The sequence below is a fragment of the Symphodus melops genome (genome assembly GCF_947650265.1).
Source record: "Symphodus melops genome assembly, chromosome: 12".
In the NCBI taxonomy this organism is placed as follows: domain Eukaryota; kingdom Metazoa; phylum Chordata; class Actinopteri; order Labriformes; family Labridae; genus Symphodus; species Symphodus melops.
Window position 1 is genome coordinate 4,561,192 of NC_136702.1, and position 19,915 is coordinate 4,581,106.

At 41.4% G+C, this 19,915-nt stretch overlaps 2 protein-coding genes across 12 annotated transcripts in view; one reads left to right on the top strand and one right to left on the bottom strand.

The window, feature by feature from the left end:
- The window catches only part of usp9 (ubiquitin specific peptidase 9), a 33,651-nt gene extending 29,171 nt beyond the window's left edge, over positions 1 to 4,480 (bottom strand). For 3 of the 10 annotated variants that reach the window (XM_079356921.1, XM_079356922.1, XM_079356914.1), the window contains exon 1: positions 3,978 to 4,480. The gene's annotated coding sequence lies outside the window, so the exon portion shown is untranslated. The other 7 variants (XM_079356915.1, XM_079356923.1, XM_079356919.1 and 4 more) reach the window with 6 other exon arrangements.
- Positions 4,481 to 6,338: 1,858 nt separating this feature from the next.
- med14 (mediator complex subunit 14) lies at positions 6,339 to 19,853 on the top strand. 2 transcript variants are annotated; one of them, XM_079357368.1, is made up of 29 exons: positions 6,339 to 7,097; positions 7,747 to 7,773; positions 7,871 to 7,976; positions 8,086 to 8,259; positions 8,369 to 8,498; positions 8,594 to 8,722; positions 8,869 to 8,976; positions 9,892 to 10,024; positions 10,400 to 10,550; positions 10,664 to 10,775; positions 11,064 to 11,189; positions 11,315 to 11,393; positions 12,060 to 12,219; positions 12,370 to 12,564; positions 12,745 to 12,879; positions 13,005 to 13,081; positions 13,175 to 13,335; positions 13,640 to 13,786; positions 14,037 to 14,281; positions 14,462 to 14,731; positions 15,070 to 15,319; positions 15,812 to 15,934; positions 16,119 to 16,295; positions 16,889 to 17,127; positions 17,242 to 17,421; positions 17,541 to 17,648; positions 18,158 to 18,283; positions 18,402 to 18,591; positions 19,030 to 19,853. In XM_079357368.1, the coding sequence occupies exons 1-29, from the start codon at positions 6,922 to 6,924 to the stop codon at positions 19,101 to 19,103; spliced, it is 4,308 nt and encodes a 1,435-aa protein (XP_079213494.1). In that variant the 5' UTR covers positions 6,339 to 6,921; the 3' UTR covers positions 19,104 to 19,853. The 2 variants fall into 2 exon arrangements, with proteins under 2 accessions (XP_079213494.1, XP_079213495.1); XM_079357369.1 differs by lacking the exon at positions 15,812 to 15,934.
- Positions 19,854 to 19,915: the final 62 nt, after the last annotated feature.

Sequence of the window (19,915 nt, forward strand, 5' to 3'; positions counted from 1 at the left end):
CGAGGACAGAGAGCAGAGACGTACATGTACAAACAGGTTTAAAAAGTACAACGTTAAAGGGAGGATTCTCAAGTTCACAGTTTTTGATAAATCTTAATGCATCATAAACTTAGGGCTGGGCGATATGGACCAAAACTCATATCTCGATATTTTTCCAATGAATGGCGATAGTCAATATATATATATATAGATATCTCTTATCATAACAGTCAGTTGTACAAGTTCAACATGTACATGCAAATTAACAACCAGTTTGTGAAATTAGTTAATTTTTTGCATCACAAAAATAAACCGTGTTTTGTTAGAGAGAGAGAGAGAGAGAGAGAGAGAGAGAGAGAGAGAGAGAGAGAGAGAGAGAGAGAGAGAGAGAGAGAGAGAGAGAGAGAGAGAGGTGAACAGAAAGCTCTACGGAGGACGTGTATAATGTTTTTTCAAAACTATTTCGATATTAACAATATTTTCTTACCCCATATATTGTTTGAAAGTATACGTCGATGTATCTTAAAAACTCGGTATATATATCGGCAAGCCTTACCCTGACTCACAATGTCCAGCATATTAGGACTCTGAGCAGAGGCATTCAGGTACAATACATCACTATTATCAAGACCAGGTAAAAAGGTGGACTCTACTAGTTTCTGTTTGACATCAAGATGTGTCAACAGGCTGGTAAAGCAACTTGAAATACAAGTTCAAAATAAGAGAAGATGAGGAGCAAAATGTTAAATTATTGTTAGTATTGCTCGGGATTGTTAGATGTTACAAAGATATAATACAACCATGTGACGATGTTGTGAACAGAGATGTTCTAGCCAGGTTCAAGAAGGCTTAAATTTGAGTAGTTCTGTTGACAATACCAATATCAGAAGTGGCTCGGATACAGTCTGAAAGGATTGGCTATTAGATAATGACAATACTTATTTTCATTTTATTAATATACCAATATATTAACTAATACAACTGTGTTTGACAAGTTAATTGCTAGGAATGTAGAAAATGTGTCCGTTCTATGGTGCCAGTGTGCAGTTCGATCATCAAATGGTTTAAAACAAGCTCGGAGTTTACCTCGTTAATTAAACCATCTTTATCAGGTGGTAAAACCTGTATAGTTGGTAACGTTTCTACACGGCAAATAAAACAGTGTTAACATAATAAGTACAGGTCAAAGATTTGCCAGGCTGTTCATCGATATTTTGCAAAGTGATAACACCAATTACTTGAGCGGGTAAAATTTAATGATTATCAATCGGAATGATGGACAAATCTTAATAACAACACTATATTACGACACTAGCATGGCCCTGGCCAGCACAGGCTAACAAACAGTCACATTTATACTGAAAGTGAAAGTGACTACATACATAGGAAGCATCATATTGCAAAGTTGTGTAAGGTTAGAAGTCATGTGCACAAAAATATATTGGATAAACTGCTGTGACATATGACCCACAGCACATGAAACTCTATGTCAGCAGGTTTAGGACTAATAGTTATGTTGTTAAAGAGTCAAGAAGGGTTATGTATTGATTTTGTATAATGTCCAAGACAACCAATTGGAAAGTGATCAAATAATGATTGTTAAAAATCCGTAAGACACAACACATTCAAAGTCACAGTATGAAGTGTAAAAAACGGATGGCCAATCTTATTGTAAACTGTTAAGGCAATAAGTGCCACACCCTTCCAGTCATTAAAATGAATGTTTAAGCCATATATTGTGTTTCAGAATCTTTCTTTCCTATTCAAAATGTTTGGCTGTAGGAGGTTTTATCAGTTTTATAGAGTGGGAATGGGGCAAGAAGCGACTTAAGTCAGCGATGTAATGAGGGTCATGACAATAAAGGAAGAGGAACATGGCTTGTTATGTCTATATACCAAAAAAAAGAAACATTCAGTTTTGTTTGACCTGCTGAAAGCCTCAGTGGATTCTTAAATCATAATATAAAGTCTGTAAATTTGAGCTCTCAGCAAGACATGAGTCACCATGATCTCAGTTTCTCTTATTTACTAAAAGGCCATCTCCACTATGTGTTCTACGAAGAAACAACAGCAGTTTACCAGATCTAAAAAATGGCCTGATAATACAAGCAGAACGGAGACAGAATCTTAAGTTTTCATTTTACATAAATTGAATATGCTAATTAGACTACTGCTAACTTGAGAATTACAAAAACATTAGGAACAATACATGCTATTCTGCTGCCTTCCAGAGGAATGACTATTGATTAAGGATTAGATCAACTGTTTTACAGCATGTGCCTTTCAATAAGTAAGGGGGGGTTACTTTTGGTGATTGTACATGATGAACTAGTTGAATTTGTCTGAGATAAAAAACAAGGGGAAAGTAAGGCAAAGAGTATGTTACGTTGCATTGTTTTCATGGTTTAAGGGAAGTGAAACTACATTATTTCCTATCATCACATATGGTGGCCAGTGATATCTGCTCCAGAACCAGCAATCTGACTTGCAGCTGTCAATACAGAAAGTACATCATATTACAGTCATTATTAGTACATGCAAATTCCAGTCACATTATGTATCTGAAGCTACTAAACGCGCAATCACTTAGTGGCTAATCATTTTTATCAATGCAGTAATCTTTTTAAGATGTTTTTAAAAAGACATGGTCAAAAAAGTGGCATATTAGACAGCAACAGCTTTTTTTTTTATTGTTTTACAAGCGCAAGGCTAGGGAACAACTGTGGCCTTTTTTAGACTGAACTGGCTTTAATGTTATAAAAGCATCTTATTGTCATGTAAATAAGATCTGTGATACCTGGGTACATGGTCACATTTGTGCAAATACACACAATATATACTCGGCAACATTACGCAACTATCATTACAAACTAGCGCAGTCAACAATCGTTAACAGCTGGTGGTTGGGTTAGTTAACGCCTGCTGTTGGTTAGCCTGCGAGGCGATCCGCCCAGACAGCGGAGCATCGGCGGCCTTGTCGTCCACAGACCACTGCAGGCCTCGTTATTCGATCCGGGGCCTGACATTGCACTTGCCCATCAAACCTTTAGTGTATAGATATATAAATAACAAACAAGTGCATAACACAAACGGAAGTTTGTTAATAACATTACCTTAATATCTATCTTAACGTAAGGTTCCTTGTACTCATTGCTGACCGACGTCGTACTATTCCTAACGCCATTTACGGCGAGCTAACGTGCTAACATGCTAACGAGGAGCCATCTAAAACTCACTCAAACTGCGAGCTAGCCGTTAGCTTACGTTTCCAGTAAATACACGAATGCACGTCTAGCTGTGTATTTTCTAATTTGACCAGAAGCTTTCATTGATATGACACAGTACTAACAAGCATTCACACTCGTAACATAATACTGCAGTTTAAGACTGAAACCAACATAAACGTCCAACATAAGTTAACAAAGCTAGATATCAAGATAACGTTAAAATGATAGTGACAGAGGAGCGGTCTATTACCTGAAATTCAGTGAGTGCTCTGACCTGTTCCGTTCCCTTTGCTTAACTTATTACTTTACTAAAAACAAGCTCAAATACGATATTGACTATACAGGTAATTAAAAAAACTAATACCAACGCTGTTTTCGTTATGCTAGTTCAAATATTTTTTTCTAAAAAATATGTTTAAGGAGAAAATAAAAACAATTAAGTTGTAAACATGAGACGTTTAAAAGGAAATGTTCCTGCTCTCAGTCTGTAGACAGAGCCGAGGAACATTTGCGGCTAGCGCTAGCTTGGCTAATTAGACTACACTTACTGTCAAGAACATGAATTGACGTTTAATCTTAATGTCATTGTCGATTATTCAATAACGGAGTTAGCTAGGGCAGAAAACACCAACGACGACTAAAACAGCACAAGTTATCACAAACGGAGCAAACGTTTACCTTGCATCAGACACCAGCTGACGCTAATAGTAGCAACAGCCAGCTAACAATCATCAGCAGACAGTGAACCGAGCTAGTTAGCTAACAACTCACCAGGAATTTGATATGACTTCCCCCCTCTATTCACGGGCTAGGTCCAGCCTTGAACGATGGTGTCGTCGTATATTACATAAACGTGGCCTATATATCGGTGACAGTTTTTGGCAGGACACAAACCTGTTACTAGAAAGATCTAATTCCTACGTTTTTTTTTCTTCCTCTGCTTCTGGGTGTTTTTCCTGCGTCACCGGCGCGGTAACAGCAGCACCCCCCCTTGACTCTATCTAGTCCGATTTCTGGGGCTTGTCACTTCGGTCCCAGCACAGTCACTCACAACTTGAATCAGTTCAACATGGCGGAAGCGCAGTCGGACACACAAATGCTGCTCCGTAAAAAAAAAAAAAAACAACAGGGCCAGATTGGGCTGTATGAACTCCGACAGTCCGCGTTGTCTTTGAGCTAGTTTTGCACTGCAGCCCAAATCAGCTCTGCTAGCACAACACCCGCTAAATGGAAAGGGCATAAACTCCCCCCTCTCTATTCTGATACACGACTCCGGCTCCAGCAGGATTTTACATCCATAGTTTTATTAAAACCCAGCAAAAAAATGTTTGAGCAACCACGATAACTCCCCACTATATCGCCTCCTATCGTACTGGGTGGTACATAAAATGTGAAATTTCAAGAAAATAAGAAATACAAATACACCTGACATTTGGCCTCTTGGTTGGTGAAAAACAGGGTAAGGACTGGTGGTCAGTAGTGGCATGGGTCCCATTTCAAAGTTTTTTGGCCACCACAAACCAAACTATTCTTACATTTCTTTATGTTTCGTTTAATGACAAGATTACACATGCCACTAGGACAATATAATCTCAAATACACCACTAGGATAGCTTTACACAAAAGTTAGTAAGTAACAATGTTCTTACCATTTTAATGACTAGCTGTTAAATTTCCTATATGTGGTATCGCCAAAAGCTCTTGAAAGTTGGGATTCTATAGGAAAGGAATACAGTAAAAACTAAACTGAAAACATATCGTACCCAGATATGTAAGATATGTTTTTCCTATGACACAGCAAACTCAGATTAAGACCAATGATACTAACACTGCTGTGATTTAAAATAGATGCTCACTTAACAACTGATATACTATATGCTATATATCCAATGCTAATGCTAACTGCACAGGTTTAACCTGTAATTATGTTTACTCTTAGTCACATAGGGGGCTCCTAAATCTTGTTTGGGGATTATTGTATACAGAGGGGAGGGGGACAGCGGGTGCGGCTTGTGTCCTGCCTGTCTGTATACTGCTACTGGATGCCTTGAATTTCCCTCGGGATCAATAAAGTATCTATCTATCCATCTATCTATCTATCTATCTATAGAACATACAGTGCATTTCAAGCTTTGCTTTCTGTAATTTTTCGTGGTCATATCTATTACTATATCTGCTCACTGGAACCACACAGTAAGGGCCCTTTATCACAATTTTCTCCCCTGGATGGAAACAATAAAGGGGACTCCATTATTCACTGAGCTTCAGGTTTTCTACACTGGACAGAAACTCCATAAGAACCCCTCAAATATAATTGTCCCCAGATGGGTCACCCAAGAGAACACTTAATAATGTTCCCCAATGGAGGGGAACGCATAGGCAGGGTCTGACGCATGTTCACCAGTGGAAGAGCACCCTGTGGCCCTGTACTGGGTTTTCTGCAATTGCTGAACAGGAAAGGACACTAGATCCCACCCTATGCTCTATAAAGGTTTACCCCAGGTTACTCCACAAGATTTTCCCCAACACAAGCGATCCTTTATTACATTTCCTCTGAAATGGAAGTAGCCTTCTTCATCACATTTTCTTCACTGGGAACGAGAGCGCCTTGCTTCACATTTTCTCCATTTAAAAAGCTCCCTGAATTGTGTAGTAGCTTATTCATTGAAAGAGCAACCGAGAGGGGTCTGTATCAGGGGACTTTGAAGGACTGGCTTTCAAGAGGAGCTGTTCTGAAATGGGATTTTAACACCTTTCATGGCACATCATCAAATTTTCTCCAATAAGGGTACACAAAATGACCATATTTTCTTCTGCTCAGGGCAATCATACAGGCACATTCACAAATGTTATCCACCATGGGTTAAACAAGAGCACACTATTGCTGCATTTTTTTTAGAGAACACTATTTCTCCCCATTCTTGAGCAGAGTAGTGAGAAATGGGTATGGATTAACTGTATTGATCCCCCGTTGGGATAAATTTGGTTGTTACAACAGCTCAAAAAATAAAAACAGGAAAAAAGGGAATATAAACAGCATCAACTGCAAAGAAGTAAAAGGAAAAAAAAGAGAATAACCCAGCAAGTTTACACTAATTAAATAAAGGAAAAGGGGAGAATTTAATTGTTTTAATTTAATTATGTTTTATAATAATAATAAACTATTAAAAAACTATAACAGAAAATACATATTTTGATTTCATTGACTAGTAAACAAGCCTAAAAACTACACATGTTGTCTGTTACCAGGACAATTGATCGTAAACCGTTGATCACTGAAAAGGCATTCACGTTAAGCCCGTACGAAAAACTAAACATTGCGTCTGTTCTTACATTTAGTCTGAAACAAATACATCGGAATGATAATAAAAAACGGAAAAACTCTGGACGACCCAACTCCTCAGACTCTATTCAGGGTTTTCTGTTCAACCAAACCTACGCTAAGCGGTCCCGACAGCAAAGATGGCGGCTGAGCGGCGTTGAGCCTTCCTCTTAATGAGCTCCCAAATTTGGCGTTTTTGTTGTTTTCTCGGTAAAAAAACGGGGGGTTGATTAATCCAAACTGTAAAGCACGTCTCATGAAGAAATGCTGTGAGACTGCGAAGAAAAAAATCTTTTCAAGAGGAGTTGGCCATTGCAACTCGCTGGTTTTCTCCCTGTAGCGCTGGATGTTCCTCGCTGAAGCTAACTAGCTAGCTCATATCGTCATTGTAAAATGGCTCCGGTGCAGATCGGGTCAGATGGGCAGCTCGTCCCACTCGGGGGTCCGGTGGTCTCGGGTCCACAGCCACCACCACCCGGGACTCCGGCCACTCAAGGGGTCCGACTCAGCCTGCTCATTGAATTCCTTCTCCAGAGGACCTACCACGAAATTACCCTACTGGCAGAGCTGTGAGTAAAACCTTAGGCCTAACTCGACTAACATCCAGGCTAATAGGCTAACATGAGAGGATGCTCCTCTTAAATAATCACTAACATACTCGTCAAGTAGAGGAGATCATTATCACAGTGACCCTGGGGGTTAGGTCCAACAAAATAAAGCTAATACAGTTTAGCCTTACTGTTTTGTGAGGGGGAAAGCTCCCAGTAAAGAACACACTTCTTCTGTTGTTGTTGAAAATACTGAATTAATACTGTAATTTTTTTTATTTTGGACACCTTTTTGGTCATGAACACTTTGATCAGTCCACTTTCCTCAAATATTTTCTCCTCTACTTGTCCTGATCATTTTAGCCATTATGAAGAACAAGTTTTATTCATTATTTATGTGTAGTGTGTATATAACAAATGAAAAATACAGTTATAATAATAATTGGCATTCTTATCACCTTTTTAAGAATAGTACTGATTTTAATGGGCCTTAAATAAAAAAAATGCATTTATGTATAATACAATAATAATACTATAATTGTAGGGAAAAACACATTACAGCACACAAAGTTGAAATAAAATAAAAAATACCACATGAAGCAAAGGAAATATAACCCAATAGCAATTTGTTAACCACACAGTAAGTTCAAATATGTTTTGTGTTTTCCAGACTTCCCAGGAAAACAGACATGGAGAGGTATGTCATATTCATTCGTTCCATTTTATTTGTCAGAAATCGGATTGTCATGTCATTGGGGTTTTTTGGCTAAACCTTACTTTCTTGACTGTACCAGGAAAATGGAGATTGTCCAGTTTGCCAGTCGTACCAGGCAGCTATTTGTGCGTTTGCTAGCCCTTGTCAAATGGGCGAGCAATGCAGGAAAAGTTGAGAAGTGTGCGGTACGTTTTTTTTTTTTTTTTCTTTGTGTACGTTTCATATACACTGCAAACTGTCTGATTTCCGCCAGCAGATATATAAACTTACTGTTAAATTTCTCCACTGTGACAGATGATTTCAAGCTTCCTGGATCAGCAGACCATCCTGTTTGTGGATACTGCTGACAGGCTAGCATCACTGGCCAGAGATGCCCTTGTACATGCTCGTTTGCCAAGCTTTGCCATCCCATTTGCCATTGATGTTCTGACCACAGGGTCATATCCGCGCTTGCCCACTTGTATACGAGTAAGTCAATTCTAAAGCTGATTTATAGAGGTCAAACCCATGGCTTTGTACAACTTTCTTGCTCATTTTTGGTATGTGAGCATAAATGTTTCTGTGGCTGTTTGCGTAGGATAAGATCATTCCTCCAGACCCCATCACTAAGACTGAGAAGCAGACCACCCTGAGTCAGCTTAATCAGATTCTACGACACCGCCTTGTCACCACAGATCTTCCACCCCAACTAGCAAACCTCACAGTTGGTAAGCAGACTGTGTAACTTGCTTTTCAATATTTAACAAGTTATTTAAGCTGTATTTGTAAATGGAATATCTTATGTGTGCTTGCTTGTTTGTAGCTAATGGGCGAGTAAAGTTTCGTGTGGAGGGGGAGTTTGAGGCCACTTTGACAGTGATGGGAGATGACCCTGATATTCCCTGGAGGCTGCTGAAGTTGGAGATTCTTGTGGAGGACAAGGAAACTGGAGGTAAGTCATGCACCTATACAGCTATGCTGCACAGCAGGTACCATTTGGTGCTTTACTTCATTGCCAATTTGTTGTCTTTACCATTCACTCTCAGCTGGATTTCTGCACGTAACCCCATTCTGATCTATCCTCTTCCATGTTGACAGATGGTCGAACCTTGGTCCACAGTTTGCAGGTGAACTTCATCCACGAGTTGGTGCAGGCACGCCTGTGTGCAGATGAAAAGCCCCTACAGGACATGTACAACTGCTTGCGTATCCTTACTTTGCAAATGTTCGTCTATTAGGGCACATACACAGACATTTTATGTTTGTCCTACACAAACACGTTGGCTTAAGTCCCAGTTTGATGTGAACTACTGCAACAGGGCGGGTGGACAGGGTGTCTGAGCATATAGAGTATTGGCTGGTCCAGCAGACTCGCGCAGCATTCCAATGAGAAACACAGCTGCAGAATTGCGTCCTCCTAAACCCCCTTTTTTGTTCAATAAACACAACCCTCTTTTATCGATGACAGGGAAAGAGCAGCTCTGTTCTCCATCCAACCTGTCACCTCGTTTGGTCATGTGAAATGTATTAACTTCATAAGAAGATGCTTGTTTCCAATACCTAAGACTATACCAAGAAGATTTGCACCAACTGCCCTTTTTAATTGAAAGATGACAGCTTATTTGGTGTGTTAACCATCATATCAAATCAACATTTTCATTGAGAGGCCTTGATAACCTTGACATTCTCAGTGCAGTTCATCTAACTTGTGCATCTAGAAGAGGATTTGTTGTGAACAGACCGCCACCGTTGAGACATTTTTGGCTTGTTAGTAAAATGTAGAGAGAAACAACAGCTCATTAGCATTTATGCTAATATCAGAGACCCCTAATTAAGCATGCGAGCTGAGTACCACCGTGCTTATCACAATGCTAATCAGTACATCTCTGCTCTGCCTTTCCCCCAGTCAAAGCTAGCAATGCAGCTCACAGTGTCAAAGAGCAGTCTGTGTTGGGCACAAATACCCCTTTTCATACCTCCGGCGTGTATGTGTCCCGAGGCTATATGTGTGCACAAGTGTTTGGAATTTTAATGGAAAGAGACGTGTGTCGTACTTGATCTCTACTCACCTGGACCTGCTTTGTTCCCACACTGTGTCTTCTTTAACTGCATTGTTTCCAGACTCCTTCTGTCTCTCACTGCAGCTAGAGGTGCTCCACTCTCAGACTCTCATGCTGATCAGAGAACGATGGGGCGACCTGGTGCAGGAGGAGAGATACATGCCCGCAAAGTACCTCACGCTCACTGTGTGGAAGTAAGACTTTGGCAATTGCTTTCACATATATAGACAATAAAAAATGTGATCTAAAAAAAAACCTCCCATAATTCTGTGACACAAAGATTAGCTAAATGACGAATTGAACAGGTTAATTTTTTAACTTATTAATTCATAATCAATTTCAAAAAGTACGCAGAACACAACCAAAAATATAGTGACAGTACGTGTTATAGATAACCAAAAAAAAAAAAAAAAAGGAAAGAAATGGAGATACAGCGTACCCCTTCAGTTATTGAGCTGCTGCTTTTACATGACTATTTTATCGAATGTCATAATTGTAATTGATGTTCATGTTCGCTTGTTCATCCAATTTAAATGTAACCTCTCATCACCCTTTTTCTTTCACTTCAGCCAACAGGTTTTGGGGAGGAAAACAGGCACTGCGTCAATACACAAAGTCACCATCAAGATTGATGAATCTGACGGATCTAAGCCATTGCAAATATCCCATGAACCTCCTCTTCCTGCCTGTGACTCCAGATTAATGGAGAGAGCTATGAAGGTAAAGGTGTCACGTGTGTTCTGTGTACTGGTCATTATTTTGGGGGGTGAAGCTAATTCTATAAAGTGTAGCATTTTTATAAAGACCCTTCCCCCCTTTTACCCTTTCTTTAGATTGACCATCTGTCGGTGGAGAAACTTCTGATTGACAGCGTGCATGCCCGTTCCAATCAGAAGCTGCAAGAACTCAAGGCCATTTTAAAGGCCAGCAATCCCAACGACAACTGTACGTATTGACTCCCCACACTCGTTATTACAAACCATTAAACGTATCCGAAGATACATACAGAATAAGTTAATTAAAAACATTGTAAGCTCCTGAAGCAGTCGATGCTGATCGTTGAACACACTTCAAATTAAAGTTGTTGAACAATTTTAACTCAAGGTTTTTCAGACTATTACTTCTGATTAATTGCATTTTAAAATCCCTAAAAGCTCACGTGTAATTTCACCATGTTCTCTAATTGACATGTCTGCAGTATTGAAGGGAGATGCATGCATTTGTTTATTTCAGCATTCATCGAGACTGCTTTACCCACGCTGGTTATTCCAATCCTCGAGCCTTGTGGTCGCTCAGAGTGCCTACACATTTTTGTAGACCTGCACTCCGGCATGTTCCAACCAATGCTGTATGGATTAGGTAAGTAATACCAAAAGAGACCCTTACACTTTTTAGTTCATTATCTTGTTTCCTAAAAAGGTCTCTTTTGAAGGTTTCACTTCTTTTTATGTTTGTGAAATGAAACTGTTTTGTTTTCTATGCAGATCAGTCTATGCTGGATGATATTGAAAAGACCATCAATGATGATATGAAGCGGGTCATATCTTGGCTTCAGCAACTCAAGTGAGTCCACCTTCAAGTTTTTACACGGGTTCAAACTCGGGCTCTGAAGCGCTTATAAACTTAACTGTGTGTCTATGTGGAGCGTGCGCTGTGCCGTGCTTCTGCAACGGGGAAACAATGTGAATTCAATGTGAATGGGACAAGAATATTAGGCTGTCATAGAATCAATATGAGTGTACAAAGACATGATGGCAGCTGAGCTTAGCTACGACACTTGTTTAGCTGTGACACCTGTTATGGAAAAAGCAGTCTGAAAAGGGCTTTTGACTTAACCTTTTGATCTTGACCATAATGAATTGGGATTAACTAGTTAAAGCTGACAGCTCTTGTTTAAACATTAAGTGTAAATAAAGGTTTGAAAACAATGCAAATGTGTGTGAAACACAGTCTATAAATCTTAACGGATTTTGCACAATTATAAAACATTTTCCTGGTTTAGGCCCAAGATAGCGGAGGCAGATTAAGAGTCTGACGCCTGCCTCTAGCTTGTCACTGTAGCTGTCAGAAGCAAAACTTGGCTAATCAGGTGGCAAGAGAGGTGCAAAGAGTTGTCGGATTCTGTGTTGTGTGTGAATGCCGCGAGCACAAGTGTGAGCTTTGATGTTTGGTAACGTAGATTTAAGCGGGACTCTGACTCTTTTTTCTTTCTCCCCCCTCTCTGACAAGGTTCTGGTTGGGGGAGCAGCGCTGTCGACAGTCTGTGAAACACCTTCCCACTGTGTGTACTGATGTCCTTCATCTGTCCAATTCTGCCTCTCACCCCGTTGGCAACTTGTCCAAACACAAACTCTTCATAAAGCTCACACGTCTTCCGCAGTACTACATTGTGAGTTTCTAGACCAAGACCTTATTTAAAGGCCCGAAACATGGAAATCTTGGACTCAAACTTCTACTATTTAATCATCTGTCTTCCCTTCTATCCCTTTTGGATTTTTCCATTCCTCTGTTTTCTACTCCTCATCGCTCTTTAACACAGGTAGTGGAAATGCTTGAAGTGCCGAGCAGTCCTACAGCATTGCAGTACAAGTACTCCTTCCTGTCGGTGTCTCAGCTGGACGGAGAGGAAGGACCAATGTGCGCGCAGCTCCTGCAGCATTTCAAACCCAACCTAGAACACCTTGTCCAGGACCCCACAGCAGGAAGAGGGGCACGGCCTGGGACTAAGAGAAAGGTAATCAGTGCAGAAATAGATCTAAACGAAACGTTGATTTGTGAATGACGAATAGAGGTATTATATGCAACCTTCTGGATATTATTATAGAGTAATTTAAATATATAATAAATAGGATATCAGACAGCAGCTTGATAAATGAAATACATGTGCAATATTTAAATCTCTGTTACTCTGCAGATGTCTGGGGACCAGGGGGAACCTGAGCCCAAGAAGCCAAAGCGCTCTGGGGAGATGTGTGCCTTCAACAAAGAGCTGGCTCACCTTGTAGCAATGTGTGACACCAATATGCCTTTCATTGGCCTCAGAACAGAGGTACATATGACAGTTTGAAACATTTATGCCAGTTCAAGTTGTTTTTTTTGTTTTTTTTTTACTTATGGCAATCTCAGTCTTCTGTTTGGCTAACGCTCCATGTTTGTCTGTCCGTGTTTGAGTAGCTGTCCAACATGGAGATCCCAAACCAGGGTGTCCAAGTGGAGGGAGATGGCAGCAGTCATGCAATACGTCTACTGAAGTAAGACATGCATGCATTAAAAAACGTTTAGTCTTGAAAGCATGATAAACAAAAGCACTTGTAATTTGATGGTGTAACTGTTTTATCCTGCAGGATTCCTCAGTGTAAAGGTGTAGGAGAGGAGACCAGGAGAGCTTTAGAGCGCTCCCTACTGGACTGCACCTTCCGACTGCAGGGCAGGAACAACCGGACCTGGGTGGCTGAATTGGTGCTTGCCAATTGTCCTCTCAACAGCACACACAGCAAGGAGCAAGGTACAGGTGACATAGAGACTGTTACAAGGTTCACTACTTACAATAATTTGTACTTAATTTTCCTTAATTCATTCCAGAAAATTGTGATCTTTGAGTAAAATAACGTCAGAAAGAAAAAGGCATGGTGGGAGAGAGAACTCTACCAGCTATAGAATTTGTTGAAATGATCACAGAAAAGATTACAGCCTTAGAGCAGAGCCAGTTAGATTTATAAAACCAGCATGTCTTGGATTGAAAAGTATTTCTCCTTTGAAATATGTGAGGTGGAAAACAGGTCGAAACAAACTCATGTTTTATTGTTTAGCCTCCACGCGGCACGTTTATCTGACCTATGAAAACCCTTTGTCGGAGCCGGTTGGTGGACGGAAGGTGGTGGAGATGTTTCTCAATGATTGGAGCGCCATCAGCCAACTCTATCAGTGCGTCCTCAACTTCTCTCGAGCACTTCCAGGTATGTGCCCGATCATCAGCAAAGGTTGCACCTTATCAGTTTATTTGAAATCAGACAGATTTGTAGGGATTATTTTGTTGCAGTGACGTTAATGCATGACTCTTCAAAGGAATAAAAACATTATTTATGCCTGGTTTTACTTCTGTGCTGGAGAAAGTTAAAACCCTAAAGTGAGGGTAGAAATATTCACAAAGAGAAACTTTGACTTCAGGCTTTCACTCATCATCTAACACAGCTGATCTTCTTCCAGAGATGCCCTCTTTTCTCAGCCTGTTCTCTGAGGTGCGACTCTATAACTACCGCAAGCTGGTGCTGTGCTACGGCACCACCAAGGGCAGCTCTGTCACCATCCAGTGGAACGCCAACAGCCATCGCTTCCACCTTGCACTGGGCACCGTGGGGCCAAACTCTGGCTGCTCCAACTGCCACAACATCATACTCCATCAGCTCCAGGAGATGTTCAACAAGAGTCCAAACGTGATGCAGCTTCTGCAGGTAATGCATACTTGCAGAAATGCAGCCACAACATGTGAATCCGCATTTGGTCCAACTGGTTAAATCTCCCTGTGACTTTTAAGAACTCAATTACATGTTGACTTAAGCCTTGTGTGTTTTAAATATTTGATAAATGTCTTGTGTAATTTTCTCAGTAATGTTTCTCTTTGTCTCTTTTAGTTGCTGTCAGACACGCAGGCCCCTCTGAACGCTATCAACAAGCTACCAACAGTGCCCATGCTGGGCCTGACCCAGCGCACCAACACTGCCTACCAGTGCTTCTCCATCTTACCGCAGTCGCCCACACACATCCGCCTGGCGTTCCGAAACATGTACTGCATCGACATCTACTGCCGCAGCCGTGGGGTGGTTGCCATCAGGGATGGAGCCTACAGTCTTTTTGACAACACAAAGATCGTTGAGGGCTTCTACCCTGCTCCAGGGCTCAAGGTAGACTTTCTGTTTACTCTGTTTCTGACTAAATGAAACCTTTCACTCGCAGTGAAAAGATGGTTAAAAGAAATCTTTGGGAACATTTTCTGACATACTTGTATTACTTTTCGTCACAGTTCCAGTAAATATGAAGCATGTTTTGCTGATTTAATTGCTTGTTTTATTACACCTGTGTGTGTCTTAAATTCTGTTTATTAATATCGAAAAATAGCTCGTTTTTTGAATCTGCATCAATTTTGAATCTCCATTTAAAATGACATCTGTATTCCCCCCCAAAAAATGTTTGGTCCAATTCTTGCACTAAATCTCATTCTCCTCATCTCTCCGTTGTCTAGACATTCCTGAATATGTTTGTAGACAGCAATCAGGACGCTCGCAGGCGCTCTGTCAACGAAGATGACAACCCGCCCTCTCCGGTGGGCGTGGACGTGATGGACAGTCTGATGAACCAGTTGCAAGCTCAACAGCAGCCGCAGACCATGAGAGGGGGCGCAGGCGGTGTTTACCCTCCTCTCACTTCACCGCCGCCAAACTACCACGCAAATGTCACTCCCTCCCCATCCATGATGCCCACACAGTCGCCAGGTAACCTTACCAAGTTTGGTTCTCGGTTCAAACAAGTCCAAGTTTGTGTGAGTGTGTGTCTTATGGTATTCGTTTCATCTGAGCCTTTCGAGCTGCCATACAAGATTTAAACTAATATGTTCTTCACCCTGTCATACTGCTTTCATTTACCACCCTGCTGACTTGTGTATTTGTTACAAGAGCAAAATGGTGTAAATGCCCCCAAAACAGACAAAAATCAACCATGTGTGCCCATTTTCATTTCTGTGAAACCATGAGATCAGTTTTGTTTCTCATGCAACATACACGCGCCCCGCTGCCCAGAGGGAACAAAGCATGCATTGAGTCTTGCTCCTTCCATTCCTCTCCATCTCGGCCCGCCAGCCACAGACTGCGCTCCTTCCGCCCCGCTTGAGCGTGTGTGTACATGAGTGAGTCTGTGCGTGCGAGGAGAACTTGTCAACCTCCGAGTCTGACGAGCCTTTTGGTGTGTGCGTGTGTGTGTTTGTGTAGGGAACATCCATGCCTCTGGCTCCCCTAGTGGAGCTCTGAGGGCCCCCTCTCCTTTCGGGCCCACCCCGTCTCCATCGTCTCTGGGCATAGCGATGGGTCAGACTAGCTTTGCCAGTCCCCACGGTAAGTGGCAGGGTGGTGGTAAACACTGATCTGGTAGGACTGAACTTAACATCCTCACAGGTCTCTTCTAGATGGTTGCAACATTCGACAAATGGTGTCTTGTTAGAGGGCACAAAGCGGTGTGAAGTGTTGCAGATCAAGTATGGTTTGGTTTCTAACCGTTGTCTTCTCTCCTTTTCTTTAGGTGCTCTGGATCCCAGCTCTCCGTATGCCATGGTGTCTCCCAGCCACAGGGGCCAGTGGCCAGGCTCACCCCAGGTCTCAGGGCCTTCTCCTGGGGCAAGGATCCCCGGCATGTCCCCTGGTAACCCATCACTGCACTCCCCTATCCCTGACCCTCATTCTCCTCGTGCTGGGACCAGTAAGTGCTGCTTCCTCTGAGTTGCCTCACATGTTTGTTTTTTAACCCATATTGACCTGGTTTTCAAGTGTCAGTAAAAAAATTCTGCAGATTTATTTTGAATAACGTAAACAATAGAGATGCACAAAATATAGATTCAGCATCAACAGTGGATATTGCAGTGTGCTGTGTATTGAATTGATGAAGCATCTTATTCTGCTGTTGTTTTGCTGCTTGCTCCTGAATCTCTTTCCATGGAAGATTTTTTAAGTGTCAGTTTTTACATTTTAGAAACACATCGTACACAGGTCACTTTGCACTGCAGCTCTTGTAAACTGATAACTTAAGAACATTATAAAGAAATACTAATCCACAGATTTTTCTTCAAGACGAAGCCTGAGTAGGACATTTAACAGTTGAATAAGTAACGTTGCAGCGCTCCCTGGTGGGCAAGCAGTGTAATAGAACCACATTTATAAAAAATAATCTTGACCGTAATAATTATCATTGTTACATATTGGAGAGCAGAAACACCAATACAGTTGCTGTGAGCTTTTATCAACCAATGTATCAGCTGCTTTATAAACATTGTTTCTTTTTTGTCTCTGATTTAGGTTCTCAAGTCATGCCTTCCAGTATGCCTCCACCCCGTAAGCTACCTCAGCGTCCCTGGGCTGCCTCCATTCCTACCATCCTCACCCACAATGCCTTGCATGTTCTCCTGCTCCCCTCACCCACTCCCTGCCTGGTGCCGGGCCTGGCAGGAAGCTACCTCTGCTCTCCTCTGGAGAGATTTCTGGGTTCGGTCATCATGAGACGGCACCTGCAGAGGATCATCCAGCAGGAGGCAAACGTAAGTGTGGGGAAAAAAAAAAACTGTTTTTAATTTTGGAAAGATTCAAAATATTTCACAACAGAATGTTTTCTGCTCCTCTTGTAACTCCCCCCTCTGTCTACTCCTCTCCAGTTATCCATCGTGAACTCTAATGAGCCAGGGGTGATCATGTTTAAGACGGACGTGCTCAAGTGCCGAGTGGCTCTCAACCCAAAGAACTACCAGACTCTGCAGCTCAAAGTCACTCCAGAAAACACCGGTCCCTGGTCTCAGGAGGAGCTCCAAGTGCTTGAGAAGTTTTTTGAGACACGGGTAAGAACTGGCAGCATCCTCTTAAAGATTCATCAATAAAAAAAAATCACACACATGAATCTGTTTCACTCCTTCATATTGGTGCAATGATTAATTTTTTGTTGTTGTCCTTTTTTTAGGTTGCCGGTCCTCCCTTCAAATACAACACTCTAAATGCCTTCACCAAACTGCTCGGGGCGCCCACCAACATCCTGAGGGACTGTGTGCGCATCATGAAGCTCGAACTGGTGAGCAGCTGTTTTAGACAAGTGCTCGTTACATTCAGAGGGGCATTATTTACGATACAGTAAGCTTTGTCAGCTTCTTTTGATGATTGTTTTTGATATACTACATAGAAAGTAGACGTACAATGTCACAACCTAAATAAGACCCCCTCCTTATTTTGTTGTACTACTTTCAGGACATTCATAGAAACACTGAGGATAGTATTCCTTTGGAGAGAAAAAATTAGTCAACATTTATTTTATTATTTTTTCTATATCTCTTTGATAGTCAACTGAATATATCTCGCTCTAGATTGCAGGCAGAGAAAAACATTTCAGGGTCTCATCTTCACCTTTGAAAAACAATGATACCACATTTTTAGACAGAAAAAGTCCCACTAATCAAGAGTTGAAGCCACAAGTGAGATTTAAAACATCTAATAAATGTACTTGGTCTTTTACAAAACATTTTGAATAGCTTCTGTGTTAGAGAGACACTGTATGCTCAGTACTTGTCTTGCCTCTCTCTGCAGTTCCCCGACCAGGCCGCACAGCTGAAGTGGAACGTCCAGTTCTGCCTCACCATCCCTCCCAGCGCTCCTCCCATTGCTCCTCCTGGAACCATCGCCGTGGTGCTGAAGTCAAAGATGCTCTTCTTTGTAAGTCTCAGCAGAACCTCCCCATACGCTCTCCACGAGTCACACCTTCCTGTACAACCTCGTTTGAATCACACACGCACACCTGACCCTGTGTGTTTGGTCTGTTTTCGCTTCACAGTTGCAGCTCACTCAGCGTATCCCAGTCCCCCAGGAGCCCGTAAGCATCATCGTGCCCATCGTGTACGACATGGCCACAGGCCTCACGCAGCAGGCTGACATCCCCAGACAGCACAGCTCATCTGGAGCTGCAGCGCTCATGGTCTCCAACATCCTGAAGAGGTTTAATGAACTACACCCAGCCAGACCGGGTGAGACTACGCCCTGAAAGGAAGATCATATCTGTTTGCACATTATTGTTGTATCAGAGGACGTCCCCACCACGTGGTTCGACTGCACAAGAGACATTTTATGAGAGCTGAATTCTGTTCTTAATGTTACAGGAAACATTCTTTTTCTAGATCCAGTAATTCACAGCCCGTACAAGCAGCTCTCAAATGTAATCAAGGGAAAGCACAAATAAAGTTAAATCAAACAAAGTATCCTGTTTAGACGAGAGCAAAGTAGCAACAATTCATAATCATACTTTGGTTGGAAAAAGTCCAAATACCTTTTTGCAACTGCAACTTGTTTAAAATGTAAATAAAAACACATCACATGCATTCTAGTATTCAAGTATCAACTTGAATGTTTTATATTATTTCCCATACTTGATGTTGACGTTACGTGTTTTCTGTCTTGTCTTTCAGGCGAGTGTACGATATTTGCTTCTGTTCACGAGCTGATGGCCAACCTCTCTTTACCCCCCGGAACCCGTCAATAGAAAAGTACAGATCCAGAGCCATACGAAGAATCAAACTCACAGACTGTGGTCCCCAGATGTCAAAATCCACTTTGTGTCGTCTTTGTTAAAGACCCCGGACTTCTGACCTGATGTTTAACTGCTGTGAAGAAAGGGAGTCAAATATGTACAGATGCAGACATCAGCCTTTATTCTTGATAGCAGGTGTCGAAGTCCACCTTGGACGAGCGGGGACAGTTCATGCTAAAGGATTTAAATGTTATTTTTTTCTCTCCAGGTGCACTTGTAAACAAGATTATCTATTGAAATTAAGGTTGTTTACGGAAAATATGTACATTGTTGTATATTTGAGTATTGAAAAGAATCAGGTGAGTTAGATTTTTTGCTAGAGAACGTCTGAGGTTTTTTTTTTTATAACGCAAGACTGATATTATTGTAGTATCAGAAGATATATTCCTTAGCACACTATTTAAATGTTTCCTTGCCTTTACTTTGTCTGCATTTTTTTTCAAACACTTTGAATACTGGAAAACTGCAATGAACTTTATAAGCCAGTTGTATTTTATTAAGACCCATTTTGAGTCCTGGTGAAGGATTTGAAACACCCTGTCTGACTTTGCTATTTAATAAACCAAGCCAAGAGTTGGTTTGAGCTTTGAGGATCTTCGACTGGCAGTCCGAAAGTTCTACGATCATTCAATGACTGAAAGTAGCAAAACCACAATACAGTACACGTGGTTTGATTCACAATAAACGTGTGGGAAGAAAGTAGACAGCTTTACCAATAGTTGATTATTAATAGTTATAGTTTACAGTATATATCTTTATTATAC